At 43.0% G+C, this 15537-nt stretch overlaps 1 gene segment (V, D, J or C); it reads left to right on the forward strand.

The window, feature by feature from the left end:
- The window catches only part of LOC135182062 (T-cell receptor beta-2 chain C region-like), a 31883-nt gene that overhangs the window by 14304 nt on the left and 2042 nt on the right, over window positions 1-15537 (forward strand). The window contains 4 exon segments of the C gene segment in view: window positions 8471-8479; window positions 9578-9624; window positions 13836-14171; window positions 14550-14567. Coding sequence covers window positions 8471-8479; window positions 9578-9624; window positions 13836-14171; window positions 14550-14567 — 410 coding nt within the window.

Here is a 15537-nt window from a genome sequence, read left to right on the forward strand (position 1 = left end):
TCAGTAGCCTTCAACATTCCTGAAATTAATGAGCTACCTATTGACTGATCACAGCTGTGCAGTTTCCAGGTGGGAGCAGAAAACTACAGGGATCTCTAGAGGTCATTGCCATCCTGATGTTCTGCAATGTTCTCTATTCCAGCTCTGAGGTTCATGTTTTTCCTATGCAGTGCTTCTTTTGCCAGGTTGAAGTGGCCCTGCGAAGTGAAGTTTCTTACAATACACCTACTCTTCTTGTCACACTCCCTGCCACTATATTTACTCTTCTTTTGCCTCCTACTTTAGAAGGTGGCAAGGGATCTATAGCTACAGCAAAACGTGTTTGAGATGTTCAGCAGTAAGACACTTCTATGCCAGACTGCTTTTCAGACACGTTGCTTTCATGAGTTTATATATATTGATTCATGAGTTATATCTATTGATTCATGAGTTTATTCCTCTCTGGGTGCAGGACTTTGTTGAATTTCATGAGGTTATTCAGCCTGGAGAAGGTTCTGGGGAGACCTTAGAGGTGCATTTCAATATCTGAAGGGGACCTCCAGGGAGACTGAGGAGGGACTGTTTAGAAAGGCTTGTGGTGATAGGACAAGGGGCAATGGTTTGAAACTGGAGCAGAGTAGATTTGGGGCAGACGTTAGGATGAAGTTCTTCACAGAGATAGTGATAAAATACTGGAGCAGGTTGCCCAGGGATGCTGTTGAGGCTGCATCCCTGGAGACATTCAAGATCAGACTGGATGTGACCCTGGGCAGCCTCATCTAGTTGGAGATGTCACTGCTGACTGCAGGGCAGTTGGATAAGATAACCTTTGAGGGTCCCTTCCAAACCAATGCAATTTGTGAATTGTCCCATTTCTCCAGCCTGTCAAGGTTCTTCTGGATGGGAGCACACCCCTGTGATGTAACAACAACTCCTCCCAGTTTGATGTTGCCTGTGAAGTTACTGACAATATACTATGCCTCACCATCCAAATCATGAATGAAGGTGTTAAACAGAGGATGTTTTCCACCACAGCTGTTGTTCTTAGGCTTGATGTGAAACAAGAACGGACTTAGGAATACAGATAACCTTGTGTTAATCATCCAGTACAGACATGGGCTTGGGAGCAGAAGATGAACACTTGGGAAATAATACTGTACTTTAGTGGAACAACTTGCATGCAAACAATACCACCTAACAAGAAGCTTGAGTAAGCACAGGCTGGAAGAGAAGGGAAATGAAGGGAAGGAAATAAAGGAAATACACATACATAGGATAGCATAGCTTTACTGCATCTGGATGTGTGTTGGGTCTAGCTGAGTTTGAGTTAAATCACAGAATCATAGAATCAGTCAGGGCTGGAAGGGACCACAAGGACAGACACTGCCTATCCTTCCTAAAGAGCTTGTACCTATCTATCCTACATTCCTGCCACCAGAATCATCCCACAAAGTTTCAATAATAGCCACTATGTTGTGGCATCCCAGCAGCACAGTGGCCCTTAATTCATCCTGTTTGTTGCCCAAGATCCATGCATTTGCATAGAGGCACTTGTTCCATGCATTTGCATAGAGGCACTTCAACTGGGCTGGCCCTGTGCTACTCTTGTGCCAATTCCCCTTGATTTCCTCAGATTGTCCTGGTGCATCATCCCTGGCTTACTTCAGGGCAGCAAGTTGAGGGCCCTCATTAGCTCTCCATCTCTCTGCCTCTGGTGAGCTGCCCCAATCTTTGTCACCAGCCAGGAGGAGACTATTAACCTCTTCCCCCTTCAAATCTAGTTCAAAGCCCTGTCAATGAACCCTACCAATTCCTGCCCCAGGATCCTTTTCCCCCTCTGGAATAAGTTCATCCTATTAGTTGTTTGCAGCTCTGGTGCCTTGTAAACTGAGCTGTGGTTGCAGAATCCAAACCCCTGTAGATGACACCAGCCCCAGAGCCATGAATTGAGCTGTTGGCTCTTTCTCAATGTTCCCTCATCCATGACTGATGTTAGAGGGACAGAGAACACATCTTGAGCTCCCGATCCCTTCAGCAGTTGTCCTAAGGTCCTGAAGTCTCTTTTAACTGATCGTGAGCCTCTCATTGTTGCACTTGAAAGACCCGAAGTGGGTAGTAGTCTGAAGGACTCACAAGGTTGGGAATTTTACCTACAATGTCCCTTACCTGAGCACCAGGGAGGCAGCAGGCCTCTCTATGAAGTGGGTTCAGTCTGCAGATTGGGCCCTCTGCTCCCTTTAGTAGGAGTGTCCTATAACAATGGCCCTTCCAGGTTACTTTTCAGGATTGGTTTTGATGGCTGGCCCGAGGCAACCTGTCTTTGATGCTGTTACTGGGCTTTCTGAGTCCTCATCCTTGCTGATGACCTGTTCCTCCTGCAGAGCCTCATACCCATTCTGCAAGTGCACTGCAGGCAGTGCGCTTCTTAAAGCAGTGCACTTGTTCCCTTTGCATTTGTGATGGTTTGGGTGTTACCCCCTGCCCCCCTCCCCCCGACTTAAGAAAATCACCCAGCCTAGGCTCAGTCGATCTGGAAATTGACTGAAGCTTTATATTTACAGTTTAGCACAATAGCCAAGCAGATATTTACAACACAGACAGAAATATACAAGTTAAAAAGGTAATACAGGAGCACAACAGCCCTCCCAGAAACCAGAGTCCCCAGGAGGGGCTCCCAACCACCCTTCCACCTTCTCCCCACCCCCCTACCTTACCTGTAGACTTTGCCTTACTCTCAAGGTAGTTTGGAGGGTCGGCCAGGGAGGGCTAAGAAGCAGATGGATTAGTCAGGCAGGCTAGAGAGAGAAGTGCAGCCCCAAAAGCCCAGAGACAGACTCCCTCTTATCTATGTTTATGTTCTTGTTGTTGCACATCTCAGCAAGCCTATGAGTGAAGTAGCCATCACCACTGTTTCCTTTTCATAGCCTGTAATCTAACTCTTCTCACCAAAATATCCCAGCTAGGCTCAAACTAGCACAGCATTTGTTCCGTCGGGCAGAGACCTGTTCCCACTGACCCTGCCCATGTGGGTTACTACATGGAGGCTGAGCCTTGCTGATGGGAGGATATTGGACCCCCTGCTCCACTAAGAGTTAAACCTAGTTCAGGTTTGGTAGGGATTAGATTATGGAAATAGTCAATTTCCCTTTCGCAGTCTCTAATCGTTCTTAGTCTTTCCACCTCTTTTAGTTCAGCCACCACCGTCATCAGGTCTCTGATGGGCTCGCACCTAACACAGCTGCTGTCCCTGCCATCCTCCATATCGAGTGCCAGGCTCCAGCACTCGCTGCCAACCAGCTGCTTGTGCGCGGCCTCTGTCTGGGTGCCCACTATTTTTGTACTGGCCGTTGTCCGAGCAGTAACCATGGCTTTGGGTAACCTGCCCGCCTCATTCTGCCCCCGCCCCTGCCAGCGAGCAGGCAGCCGCCGCCTCCTCTCCTCACAGCCGCGCTCCGCCTTCGCCTCGCCCGCGGCGCGGTGTCCGCGGCAGCCCCTCCCGCTGCTCCGGCTCTGCACTCAGGCACCTAGGGAACCCGAGCCTGCTGCACCCCCTCCTCTCTTCAGGAGCTCCGGAGCTGGGAGCCCCTTTTCTCCAGCGAACGAACAAGCGCCCAGAGCTGAGCTGCTCGCCGCTGCCTCTCCTCACAGCGCCGTGCTGGGTTCACGCACAGGAGTTAACTTCCCCACCGCAGTTCACAGAACCACAGAATCAACCAGGTGGGAAGAGACCTCCAAGATCATCCACTCCAACCTAGCACCCAGCCCTAGCCAGTCAACTAGACCATGGCACTAAGTGCCTCATCCAGGCTTTGCTTCAACACCTCCAGGGACACAGTATCACAGTCTCACAGTATCATCAGGGTTGGAAGAGACCTCATAGATCATCAAGTCCAACCCTTTACCACAGAGCTCAAGGCCAGACCATGGCACCAAGTGCCACGTCCAATCCTGCCTTGAACAGCTCCAGGGACAGCGACTCCACCACCTCCCTGGGCAGCCCATTCCAGTGTCCAGTGACTCTCTCTGGCAAGAACTTCCTCCTAACATTCAGCCTAGACCTCTTGCGTCACAACTTGGGACTATATCCCCTTGTTCTGTTGCTGGTTGCCTGGGAGAAGAGACCAACCCCACCTGGCTACAGCCTCCTTTCAAATAGTTGCAGACAGCAATGAGGTCCCCCCTGAGCCTCCTCTTCTCCAGGCTGCACACCCCCAGCTCCCTCAACCTCTCCTCGTAGGGTTTGTGTTGCAGGCCCCTCACCATCTTTGCTGCCCTTCTTGGGACACATTCCAGTATCTCAACATCTCTTTTGAATGGAGGGGCCCAAAACTGGACACGGTACTCAAGGTATGGCCTGACCAGTGCTGAGTACAGGGGAAGAATAACCTCCATTTTCCTACTGGCCACACGATTCCTGATCCAGGCCAGGATGCCATTGGCTCTCTTGGCCACATGGGCACACTGCTGGCACACTGCTGTTCTCATATTGCTGTGCTTTGTAGCTAAAAAGGTGTTGATAACACACTGGTGTTTCAGCTACAGGTCGGCAGTGCATGCACAGCAGCAAGGCTGTCTCTCCAAATCTGCCTGCTCATCTCATCCTGCTCCAAAGGGCAGTAGGCTGGGGCTGGACAAAAGGTTGAGAGCATGGCTGACCCAGTCAGACCTAAAGGATATTCTGTAACATATGTGTTCAGCAAGAAAAATCTAAGGGAAAGGAGGGGGAAAGCAGCCATTTGTTATTAAAGTATTTGCCTTCCGGAGCAGCAGCTGCATGCACCGAGGCCCTCCCTCTCAGGAAGTGGCTGAACACTGCCTGCAGATGGGAAGGAGAGAAGAAGCATTTTGGTTTTCTTTTGCTTCTGCATGCAGTCTTCACTTCTGCTTTATCAAACTGCCTTTATCTCAACCCATAAATTCCTTTTCTTCTTATTTTCCTCCCTCAAGAAACGTCTGAAGTTTTACAAATCCATCTCTGACATGGAAATAAAAATCAAGTGTCTGTCTTTCCTCTCTTCTTTCCCATTTCACTCAATTGCATTCATGGCCTGCAAGGCCTTTCCTTCCCACAGGTTACAGAGGGACAAAGTGGGACAAGGCTGGTCCCTGCTGGCACAACCTGGAACTTGTCTTACGAACATGCCTTGAGGAGATGTCAGCATCACATGAGAATATTCCTTCAACATGAACACCGAAGTGATTTGCTTGGTTTAAAACACCATATAGAAGAGAGACTGTAAGTAAGGATACTACTGAAAGAGTAGACTGAAAAAGGAGACAGAATAATCTTCAATTAATTTTAATAGAATAGCCTTAGACCCTGAATAAGCAGTGCTAAAATCAGAGGTAGACTAAGACCAAGGCAGGCAAATAATATCCCACTACTAGCATTATTTATGCAGGGCCAGAAAACCAAAATCCTAAATGTATTTCCAAAAAAAAACCCTCAATTTAACCAAAGATAAATGTCTGCAGTCATTTCCATAATTAGTGGCTTAAGCACACAGTTTTGTTGTTGTAGAATAGAGCAGTACCTAAGATCACTTGTTCAGTATCTTGATTTCTGTAGTCCTGTGTCTTAGTCCTAAATGTTTCAGGTTAATTTAGGTTTCCCGTTCCCTTCCCTGGGATGCTAAGGGTGGTTCCCAGCTGAACAAGCCATAGGAGAAATGATAGATCCTTCTGTGATACCTGAAACCAAGAAAAAATAATTTGTGATTTTCCTAGTGGGATGAACTGATTTCAAAGGATTGTCCTCTGCTTTTTTTATTTCACATGGAAAGACATACTGAAGCAAAACCATTAAAGAGCAATAGAAACAGAATGCTTACGGCAGGTGCTTGGTCACGTTGCTGACTATATGTTGACCTGTAGTGTGAGAAGGCTAGGCTGAGATGGGCTGTGTTTGTTGGTGTGCTGCTCTTTCCCTGCATTGCCTGAGTTTGTGCTGGTACACTCTACCTCACTCTTGGGAGCTACGTCATACCTGGGCAAATCTATGAGGGGTAAAAGATAGGGTTCTGTGTCTCCGGTTAGTTATATGCAAAAGAGAGCGATAAAACTATCCTGTTACCCATCACCATCAGTCCCTACCACCTTCAGACAATCTCCAAAAGGAAGGCACACTTTTACTCCACATGACACCTGTTCATACTCATGATCACAAGCACTTGGGAGAAGCCTGTACTTCTGCTTCCTGTAGCAGGACACTCAGAGGAACACAAACTTCAGAAAACAGCATCTTACTTCCCTCTCTTTCAGAGCGATTGTGACAAGTGCAGCTCAGACCAAGGAGGATATTCGGGATCTGGCCAGGCTGTAAACAGAAACACTAGTCTGCATTAAGCAAAATGCAAACCAGCTGCTGTGGGCTTGAGGTCTGTTTAACATCCTAAGCCAGAAGTAAAAAAGAGCAAGGAGGAATGCAGTATGAACACCATCACAAAGTTACCAAGTAAAAAGTAGCTGTGTTTAGAAGCAGGCAATAAAATAAAGAACAATTCCTTTTCATCTGTAGAGGGAAAATGCCAGGATTGTAAATTCAGGGTTAACAGATACACTAAGAGGTAATGGGACTATCACACAGAAACAGCAACAACAGAGGAAGGATGTGGCCTGTGGCAATCCCTCATGGTGACTGGGTGACAAAACCAGGAGGACAGAAGCATGAGTGGGATTGTTTTTGTATGAGGATGTAACGTTGTGGGGACAGGGGGTACACAATGATACATTTCCCAGGAGGCCTTTACAAAAACCTCTGTGTTTATAAGCCTTGTGGGAGCGTTCAGCCAGCCACAGAATTCTGCAGCAGAGTGCTCATGTCCTGTCTCAGTTTTTCGTGACAGATCTGTAACGCTAGGATTTGCTGTCATTGTCTGAGACACGAGGCTGGCCTCTGTAGAAAAAATGCCAGGAGATTCTAAAACACTGACACAATTTTCTGCTAACCAGATGGACTGCAGATGCACCTAAGGCCTATCAGAGTATATGAAGCAGATAATTAGTTTCTTTCTGATGTGGTAATGTTTGCAATGGACTACAAAATAGTTCCTTGTCAATGTAATAGAAGTGTTAGAAAAGGAATTCTGACATGTAGCAGGTCTCTCCTGGAGGCACTACATAAAATGTGTTGAAGTTTTCTTTCCTAAATAAGCCTCCAGTGTTCACTGTCTGACTCATGCCTCTGAGAACAAAGGGGTTTTTAAATCCTTCTCTGCATTGTCCCACTGCAGCTCTTCCTAATGCATATCAAAAGTTTGTCTGACATCAGCTACCTGAATTAATTCTGTGAATTAAATTTTAACCTATCAAAAAAAAAATGAATGGGATCCTGCAAGACTATTCAATACAGTTGGCCTGCCATTGAAAGGAAGACAAATCCACAATTCAGGAAGAGTTGACTGGCAACCTGCTGCACCATGTAGATGTATAAAAGTCTCCAGGACCAGATGGATTTTGAGCAAGTTGGCAAAAGTGCTCAGCAAGCCACATTTTTCATCAGTCATGGGTGACAGGGGAGGTCCCAGCAGACTGGAAATTGGCCAACGTGACACCCATCTACAAGCAGGGCCAGAAGGAGGATCTGGGAAACTACAGACCTGTAAATTTAACTTTGGTGCCAGGACAGGTCACGGGGCAGATCATCCTGAGTACCATTGTGAAGCACATACAGGACAACTACAGCTAAAAATAGTTGTATGAGTTCAAGTAAGGCCAAATGCTGAATTCTGCACTTTGGCCACAACCACCTCTGTCACTGCTACAGGTTTAGAGAGGACTGGCTGGAAAGCTGCTCAGCAGAGGGGGACCTGAGGGTGCTGACTGATAGCTGGCTAAACATGAACCAGCAGTGTGCCCAGCTGGCCAAGAGGGCCAGAGGCATCCTGGCCTATATCAGAAATGATGTGACCAGCAGGATTAGGGATGTGATGAGCTGTACTCAGTGCTGCAGAGGCTGCATCTTGAATACTGTATTCAGTTTTGGGGCCCTGACTACAAGAAGGATGTTGAGGTGCTGGAGCACATCCAAAGGAGGGCAATGAAGACAGTGAAGGGTCTAGAGAACAAATGTTAAGAGGAGCAGTGGGAGAGCTGGAATTGTTTAGCCTGGAGAAAAGAAGGCTCAGGGAAGACCTCATTGTTCTCCACAGCTACCCAAAAGAAGATTATAGAGAGGTGGGGGTCTGTCTGCTCAACCAAGCAACAAATTATACAAGAGGAAATGGCCTCAAGTTGCACCAAGGGAAGTTTAGGTTGGATGTTAGGAAGAATTTCCTCATTGAAAGGGTTATGAGGCATCAGAATGGCTTGCCTGAGGAGGTGGTGGAGTCCCCATCTCTGGAGATGTTCAAGAGTCATATAGATGTTGTGCTTAGGGATATGGTTTAAGCAAGGACTTGTCACTTAAGTTAATGATCGCACTCAATGATCACAGGACGTCAGGGGGTGGAAGGGATCCAAAGACATCATAGAAAGCCAACACTCCTTGCAGAGCAGGACCATACAATCTAGATAAGGTCACAGAGGAATGCATCTAAATGGGCCTTGAAAGTCTCCAGAGAAGGAGACTCCACAACCTCTCTGGGAAGCCTGTTCCAGTGATATGGGACCCTTATAGTAAAGAAGTTCCCCTTACATTGAGGTGGAACCTCCTGTGCTGCAGCTTACATCCATTGCTTCTTGTCCTATCACAGGGAGCAAGTGAGCAGAGCCTTCCCACCCCCTCCACCTCCCTCTCCTGGCTAGCCCTCAGACGTTTATAAACATTGATTAACTCCCCTCTAAGTCTTCTCCAGACTGAAAAGCCCCATGTCACTCAGCCTCTCCTCATAAAGCAGTGTTCCAGTCTCCTAATCATCCTTGTAGCATCTGCTGGACCTTCTCCATCAGATCCCTGTCCCTCTTGAAGATGATCTTAAAGATGTTTTCCAATCTAGGCAATTCTGTGATTCCATGAAGTGGATTTGATTTAGTTCAGTGCCACAAAGGCAAATGACCTACATGACTATGACAATCACAAAGGAAATATTATTTGATTGTTAACTTCACAGCTTACAGAAGGAAAGTCTTTGCAATGTACAAGACTGACAGGACTCTCTAATTGGAGTTGTTCAAGAAAAGCCTGGATGAGGCACTTCGTGCCATGGTCTAATTGACTAGATAGGGCTGGGGGATAGGTTTGAGTGGATGATCTTGGAGGTCTCTTTCAACCTGGTTGATTCTATGATTCTATGGAGAGAACTTTTATTTCTAGGCAATGACAGCCTCTGTTGCCTTGGGAACATCTGAATGTTTTTCACATTTTCAAAGTAGAATTGCACTTAGCATCAATGAGATCACTTGGAGAGCAGAGCAAAGTTGTAAACCAGCTTGAGGTGAAATGTAGACAATAACAATATCAAAAACCTCTGGGAAACACTTTTGTAAATGCCACAGATTATAGAATGAGATTTCAAGCTGGTTTCCTGTATAAGACCTTCAGAGAGAGGTTGAGGGACCATTTGGATTCCAGATGCAGTGGACACTGATTAAGCTTCTGCTCACCAAAGTTAACTGCAGTGCATCCCTTTGCTTAACTTATGATACACCACTTTGCTACCGTGGACAACATCGTTTTCGGCAGTGGCACCAAACTTAGAGTAATAGGTAAGATTTTTTTGGTGTGTTTCTTTTTTCTTTTAGAGATCACTTCAAATCCCAGGCTTCCTCTTTAGAGAAATTCATTTAAATCTTATTCTCTCTCTGTTAAACTGGTATTTTCCTGCAGTGCTAGTAACCCAGTCTATTTTGGAGAATAGACTAAGTTTAATACCGTAGGTAGAGTCACACGTTTCATTTTGGAGAACAAAATTAATGTGTTTTTAGTGAATAAAAAGTTGTCAATAGAAAGAATTGGGATGAGGAATGGCTTAAAAAAATATGTGCATGTCATAAGTACATTCCCTTAGTAAACTGACATCTGCAAAAGTCACTATTTCCCCAAAGCAGAACCGTTCTCTCCTGTACTAGTTCTCCTGGGGATGCAAGTGATTGGAATGAGTCAGTGAAAGGCTGTCTGGAAAGAGCTGAGTTACATTTACACTTTGGACAGGTCTAGAAAACCAATTACTTTGGATCTTTTCAAGACACACAGGTATGTATTATTTCAGATAACTGGGGAAGAGAAGCCCTTCAATTTTATCATAAGCAACACTAACAGCTCTCTGCAGCTGTTTAATTCCTTCTTCTTATAGAAGAAAGCTCCCCAGGGCAAGTTTCTTTCCACAAAATAGACTGATATCTCCACAGCCAGAACACAAGACTGTTCCTAAGCTTTTGCTAAATGACAGTGGTCTCCTCATTGTATTGCTTCTGGAAGAATTGCTATCTCAGGCTTTTTGTGCCATACAGTTCCACTACAGAGTAAAATTATTACAAAATTTACTATAGATTATTCTATATATATAAAATATATCTATAATATACATTATATATATATGTTATATATATAATATTTATTTATTATATAAAAATATCTATTATATATAATAAAAGTTACTATAATTGTTATTAAACTTATTCCTTCTATTAAAAAATCAATAATCAGCATGTTTTTTGAAATCCAGTGTGAATCTAAGGCACCTGAGCTGGTGAAAATCAATACACTGATCCCTCATTGACCATAATAAATTGTACAGATCAGTTTAATAATCATAGCTGAGAGAACAGACAGAATAAAAGCAGAGACTTCATTCCAGGGAGGGAGAAAGGGAGGGAAGTTTAGGAACTGCTACCATGGGGGCAATGGTCTAGGATGCTGTGTTACATATTATAAACTCTTCAAAACATAATAAAACCCTCACATTTATTTTACAAGAGAAAACATATTCATTATTTTGAAAGCAAGGGAAGAAATTAAGGAAATGAGGCTGTTTAGTTAAGAATAAGCAGAAAGAAAATTGTCTGCATATGGGATTTTTTTTCTAATAATGCTCCTAGATAAATAGATAAATGCACTCCAAATAAATGGTGAAAGCTACAACAACCAACTCACCTAAGCCTGAAGCAAAAGAGGTATTTCTGAGGCTGATCTCACCTGCTTAGACACACAGATGTGGTGATGTTCTCCTACAGGTTTGTTCACTGGTTTTTAGGGGGTTGTAAATTAATGTACTTTGTGTTTCTTCTTGTGCTGGTACTATATGAAGGGAGGGTTAGTCAGCAGGTTTGGCTCAGAGGACTGAGAGTAGAGCAGAGGTTTTCCTGCAGCTGTAAAGCAGTGTGAATAATGAAAGACTGAATTTCGGCAGCGGGACAAAACTTGTAGTCATAGGTAAGACAAAGCTCCTTTCTGATATATGATATGTGTGATGCTGGATTAGGGGCAAGAGTGTTCTCAATAGTAGAATAATGATAATTTTTTTCACATAGCCATGAGGGCAGGATTAGTGTTTTCTTGCTTGCTTAGTAAAATGAGACATGCTGATATGGAAGCGCAGGCTTTGCAGGTGTGAATTTTGTGTCTGTTGACTTTGTCTTTTACTGAGAACTTCACAAAGGGAGAAAGAAAGAAATCTGTTTCCTCCTACTCTCCGATCAAACATTGTAGAGGTTGGGAATCAAAGATCATTCTTCAGTCTGCAAGTCTTTGCAGTTCATCTGTGTAACAACGAAAAGAATAGCTCAGAGATAGACTCTGGAGTATTGTGCTTGATAAATAGTTCTGCTGGTACTTTGCTCTCATGTCCGCCGATGTTGAGCTGGCTGCTTAAAGTTGCTTTGGTACACTGGCTTCCTCTGCAGCCCTTTACACAACTTCTAACTGTCAAAAAAGGCTCTGTTCTTTTTCTCTCCATGCACTTTTCTCCTTTGTTCTTTCTCTGTTTACCGGTTTGCTTTCTCCCCTCTCCCAGGAAATGATTTAACATCAATTATATAAAAAATAATAAGTTTGATTTTAAAACGAGAGTAGGAGTGAAATGTAACAAGAAATCATGAAGCTGACCTTGTCATGATGGGAATGGAAGAACTGTGGTATGTTTTCTCTTAGGTGGGTGAAGAATGTGTGACAGGGAATGTGTGAGTTTGTGCCAGTGTCTGCCATGAACACTGGCAGATCAGAACAGAATATGCTGTTGCTATTTTTTCTGCTTGTCTCTGCTCTTGTTTGTACCAGTCTTCTTATACTATTTCAAGTGTGTTCATTCACTGGTTTTCTTTATCCTTCCAGTAGTCTTATTGTTCTATTTTTCCATTGCTTTCCTCTTGTTATTTTTATATATATTTTAGTCTGATGAAGCTCTCTTAGCTTTCTTTTGTGTCCTCCCTGTTTCCATGTCTTTACTTGTCAGCAAATTGAGTTTGTGTCAGAGAAACTTCTAAGATAGGCAAAAAATTCCTAAAGCCAAGTACTTGAAGAGAGCAGTAAAAGTGATCAACCTCTTCTCATATCCATGGGAAGGAAAGCAGAGCAGTGCCAAACATTCTTTGGAGTTGTCTCTATTACTATCTAGTTACCTCTTCTGAAGTCTGTACAAGCTCATCCATTTTCATAGAGGCACTCCAAGTGATCTTTGTAGAGTAAGAACTGTCATCTTTAAAGCTAGTAGCTGAAAGCAAACACTTGGGCTTACAGGTCAGTATCTTTGCAAGATACAGATTTCTGCTAACTCTCTCCACTCTAGAAAGGAAGGAACATCTACAAATGTCTTCACACACACACACACACACAAAAAAAAAAAAGAAAGAAAAGAAAAGAAAAGAAAAGAAAAGAAAAGAAAAGAAAAGAAAAGAAAAGAAAAGAAAAGAAAAGAGAAAAAAGAAAAAAGAAAAAAGAAAAAAGAAAAAAGAAAAAAGAAAAAAGAAAAAAGAAAAAAGAAAAAAGAAAAAGCTGTCCCTGTTGCTCCATAGTTCTACTGCATTTCTGTTTCTATTGCGCACTGCAGACCTGGTAGGTTTACCATGCTAGATGAGGAAAAATGGCACACTAATAAATTATATGAAAGAAAAAAACACCCAAAAAAACCACACACCAAAACACAAAATGAACAAAAAATTTGGTCTTGAGGGTCACTGCTTAGCTTCTGAGTAACATCTCAATGCTCTCTTGTATATCCTGTTGTCATACATGTAGATATTAAACACTTTAGGAGAGGAAACAGCTCTTAGTTTGTGAGCATCTTGCATCCTTTTGGGAAGATGTGTAATCCAGGATGAGAACTTCTCATAATTAGGATAACCTAAATAATAAATAACACAAAGAGATAGTTTTATAAATTTTAAAAAGTTGTTGAGCAACTTAAGACCTAAAGTAAAACTTGTCCTAGATAGATTGAGGTTACTTACCTGAAGTGTTCTTCACTTGAGACAGTGAGAAAAATTAGCTCCTTCCTTTCAAGTCACCTCTTAGATGGCAGGGGTGGGGGTCAAGAGAGGTTATCACAAAGAGGTATAATTCTGAACACTGCAATGATCATCATGTAATGCAGCCTGTGGAAGATACTTACACCTTGCAACATAGACTCTTATTTCTTAGTACAGTATTACAAATGCAGGCCCCACAGCACTGTTGGGTACTTTTCTGCCTCCTTGTCTCTTCAGCTTCTTTTCAGCTTTCCTATTCTTTTGACAGAGATGATATTAGAACTTTACTCTTGGATTTCTGCAGCTCGACCTTTTAAGTATCTGAATAATGAATGCAGACAAATGCTTTCAGTTTCCTGCTGTCTACAGATCTAATAGATAATAATTGCCTGAAAGAGATTGGTTAAAAGGATAGATGTATTAGGAGTCACACAGCACAGATGCAGAACAATTTCAGAAGTTTTCTGACTGAAGACAATAATGGAGGCTCTGGGCCACATTGCTTTCTGTTTCAGGGAAGAATGATGAGATCATACCTCCAGTTGTGGCTCTGTTTTCCCCATCAAAGCAAGAGATCCAACAGAAGAATAAGGCCACACTGGTATGCTTGGCCTCTGGATTCTACCCTGATTACATGAATTTGATCTGGAAGGTGAATGGTGCTGAAAGGACAGAAGGGGTGGGCACAGATGAGTTTTCCACACAGAATGGGAGTACCTACTCACTGACCAGCCGACTGAGGGTCTCAGCCTATGAGTGGTCCAACCCTTCAAATAATTTTGAGTGTGTTGCCACATTTTTTAAGAATGGAACACTGGAATCAATACACAAATCCATCAGTGGTGATGCTGGTAAGTAAAAAGTGTGTATCACCAAGCTTTACAAACTAGAAATCACAAATCAAGAGGGTGCAGGTTACAAAGCGAAGCACATCTCTATCCAACTTCTATATGGAGTATGGCTATGACACAGACATATATGTGAATATGAGGGTACTTCTGCACATATCTTCATATCCCTGAACCTCTATATCTACATTATCATTATGTATCTGCAGTTTTTGAAAGGTTTCTTCAGATTTTCACTGTGAAACCCCCAAATATGTAGTATAATAAAATAAGTAGTATAGTAAAATGATTCAGGTAGTGTATTGAAAACAAAACTTCTTCAATTTGAGTTGTGTTTGCATCAAAGACAAAAGTGACTTTTAGCTCATTCTTGTCTTTCAGGCTGTGCACTCATGGAAGGTATGTGTGTCTTCCCACAGGCATATATCTGTGTGTATTTTATTTCCATTTTTAGTGATACCAAATACAAGGTATGTTACATTTCTATTACAGTAATAACTTCCATTTCCTCATCTAAGTAATTTGTATGTTAGGTTTAAGAAACAAAAATACTTTGAAAGCATTTTAGGTGCGTGCTGCATGTAGCTATGCTTTGATTTTCTACATCCTCTTTACTATTCCCTTTTGAAATAACAGAAGAAATGTTGGGATCTTCCTGTAGGATGTAATTTGCTCTTTGTATCATCTCTTTCGCCCCTTAATACTGCCTTCTGTTGGGAAGCTGCTTGCTCAGCCATGAAAGAAAACAATCATACTTAGTGTTTATAACATCAAGGTTCAGAGTCCAGAATTCTGATGATTGCTCAGTACCAAATTCAGAATACTTCTTATTACAAGTTGCATTCCCCTGGGAAGATGAATGAACTCTGATGATATCTAGATTAAAAATCAGGTTTCTTTCCTCCTTGCATTCGTATTTACGTATTCTTGTTTTTCACCCACTAGTTTAACACTTCAAGAATCTTAAAGCTAGTGTCTCAATACTGCTGCAATCCCTTAAGAGTGAAAAAGCTACAAGAGTCAAAGCTCTAGATGCCATGTTAAACTTCCCCGATACATCAGCAGCACTCTCAAGGTCACTCTCAGTAACAAGTGCATAAAATTTATAACCTATGATGCAGTTTAACTTGAATTCCTAGGAGGGAATTCACATAATAGCCTAGTTTTTCAGTAGGTATGGCAACACAACGGTTAAACATTTCCAGTCAGCACACAGAGGGCTTTTTTTAGCATAAAGGCAGTCTGTGTCTTTTCTAGACTTGCTTTCTCTTTTGGTTCTTTGAGTCACAATGTCTTATCCCAATTCCTGCTGTCTTGTGTCCACAGAGCCATCCATTTAGCTCTAGTTCCTTTGTGTTCCTTAGCTAAA

The sequence above is a fragment of the Pogoniulus pusillus genome, chromosome 15, assembly GCF_015220805.1.
Source record: "Pogoniulus pusillus isolate bPogPus1 chromosome 15, bPogPus1.pri, whole genome shotgun sequence".
Taxonomy (NCBI): Eukaryota; Metazoa; Chordata; class Aves; order Piciformes; family Lybiidae; genus Pogoniulus; species Pogoniulus pusillus.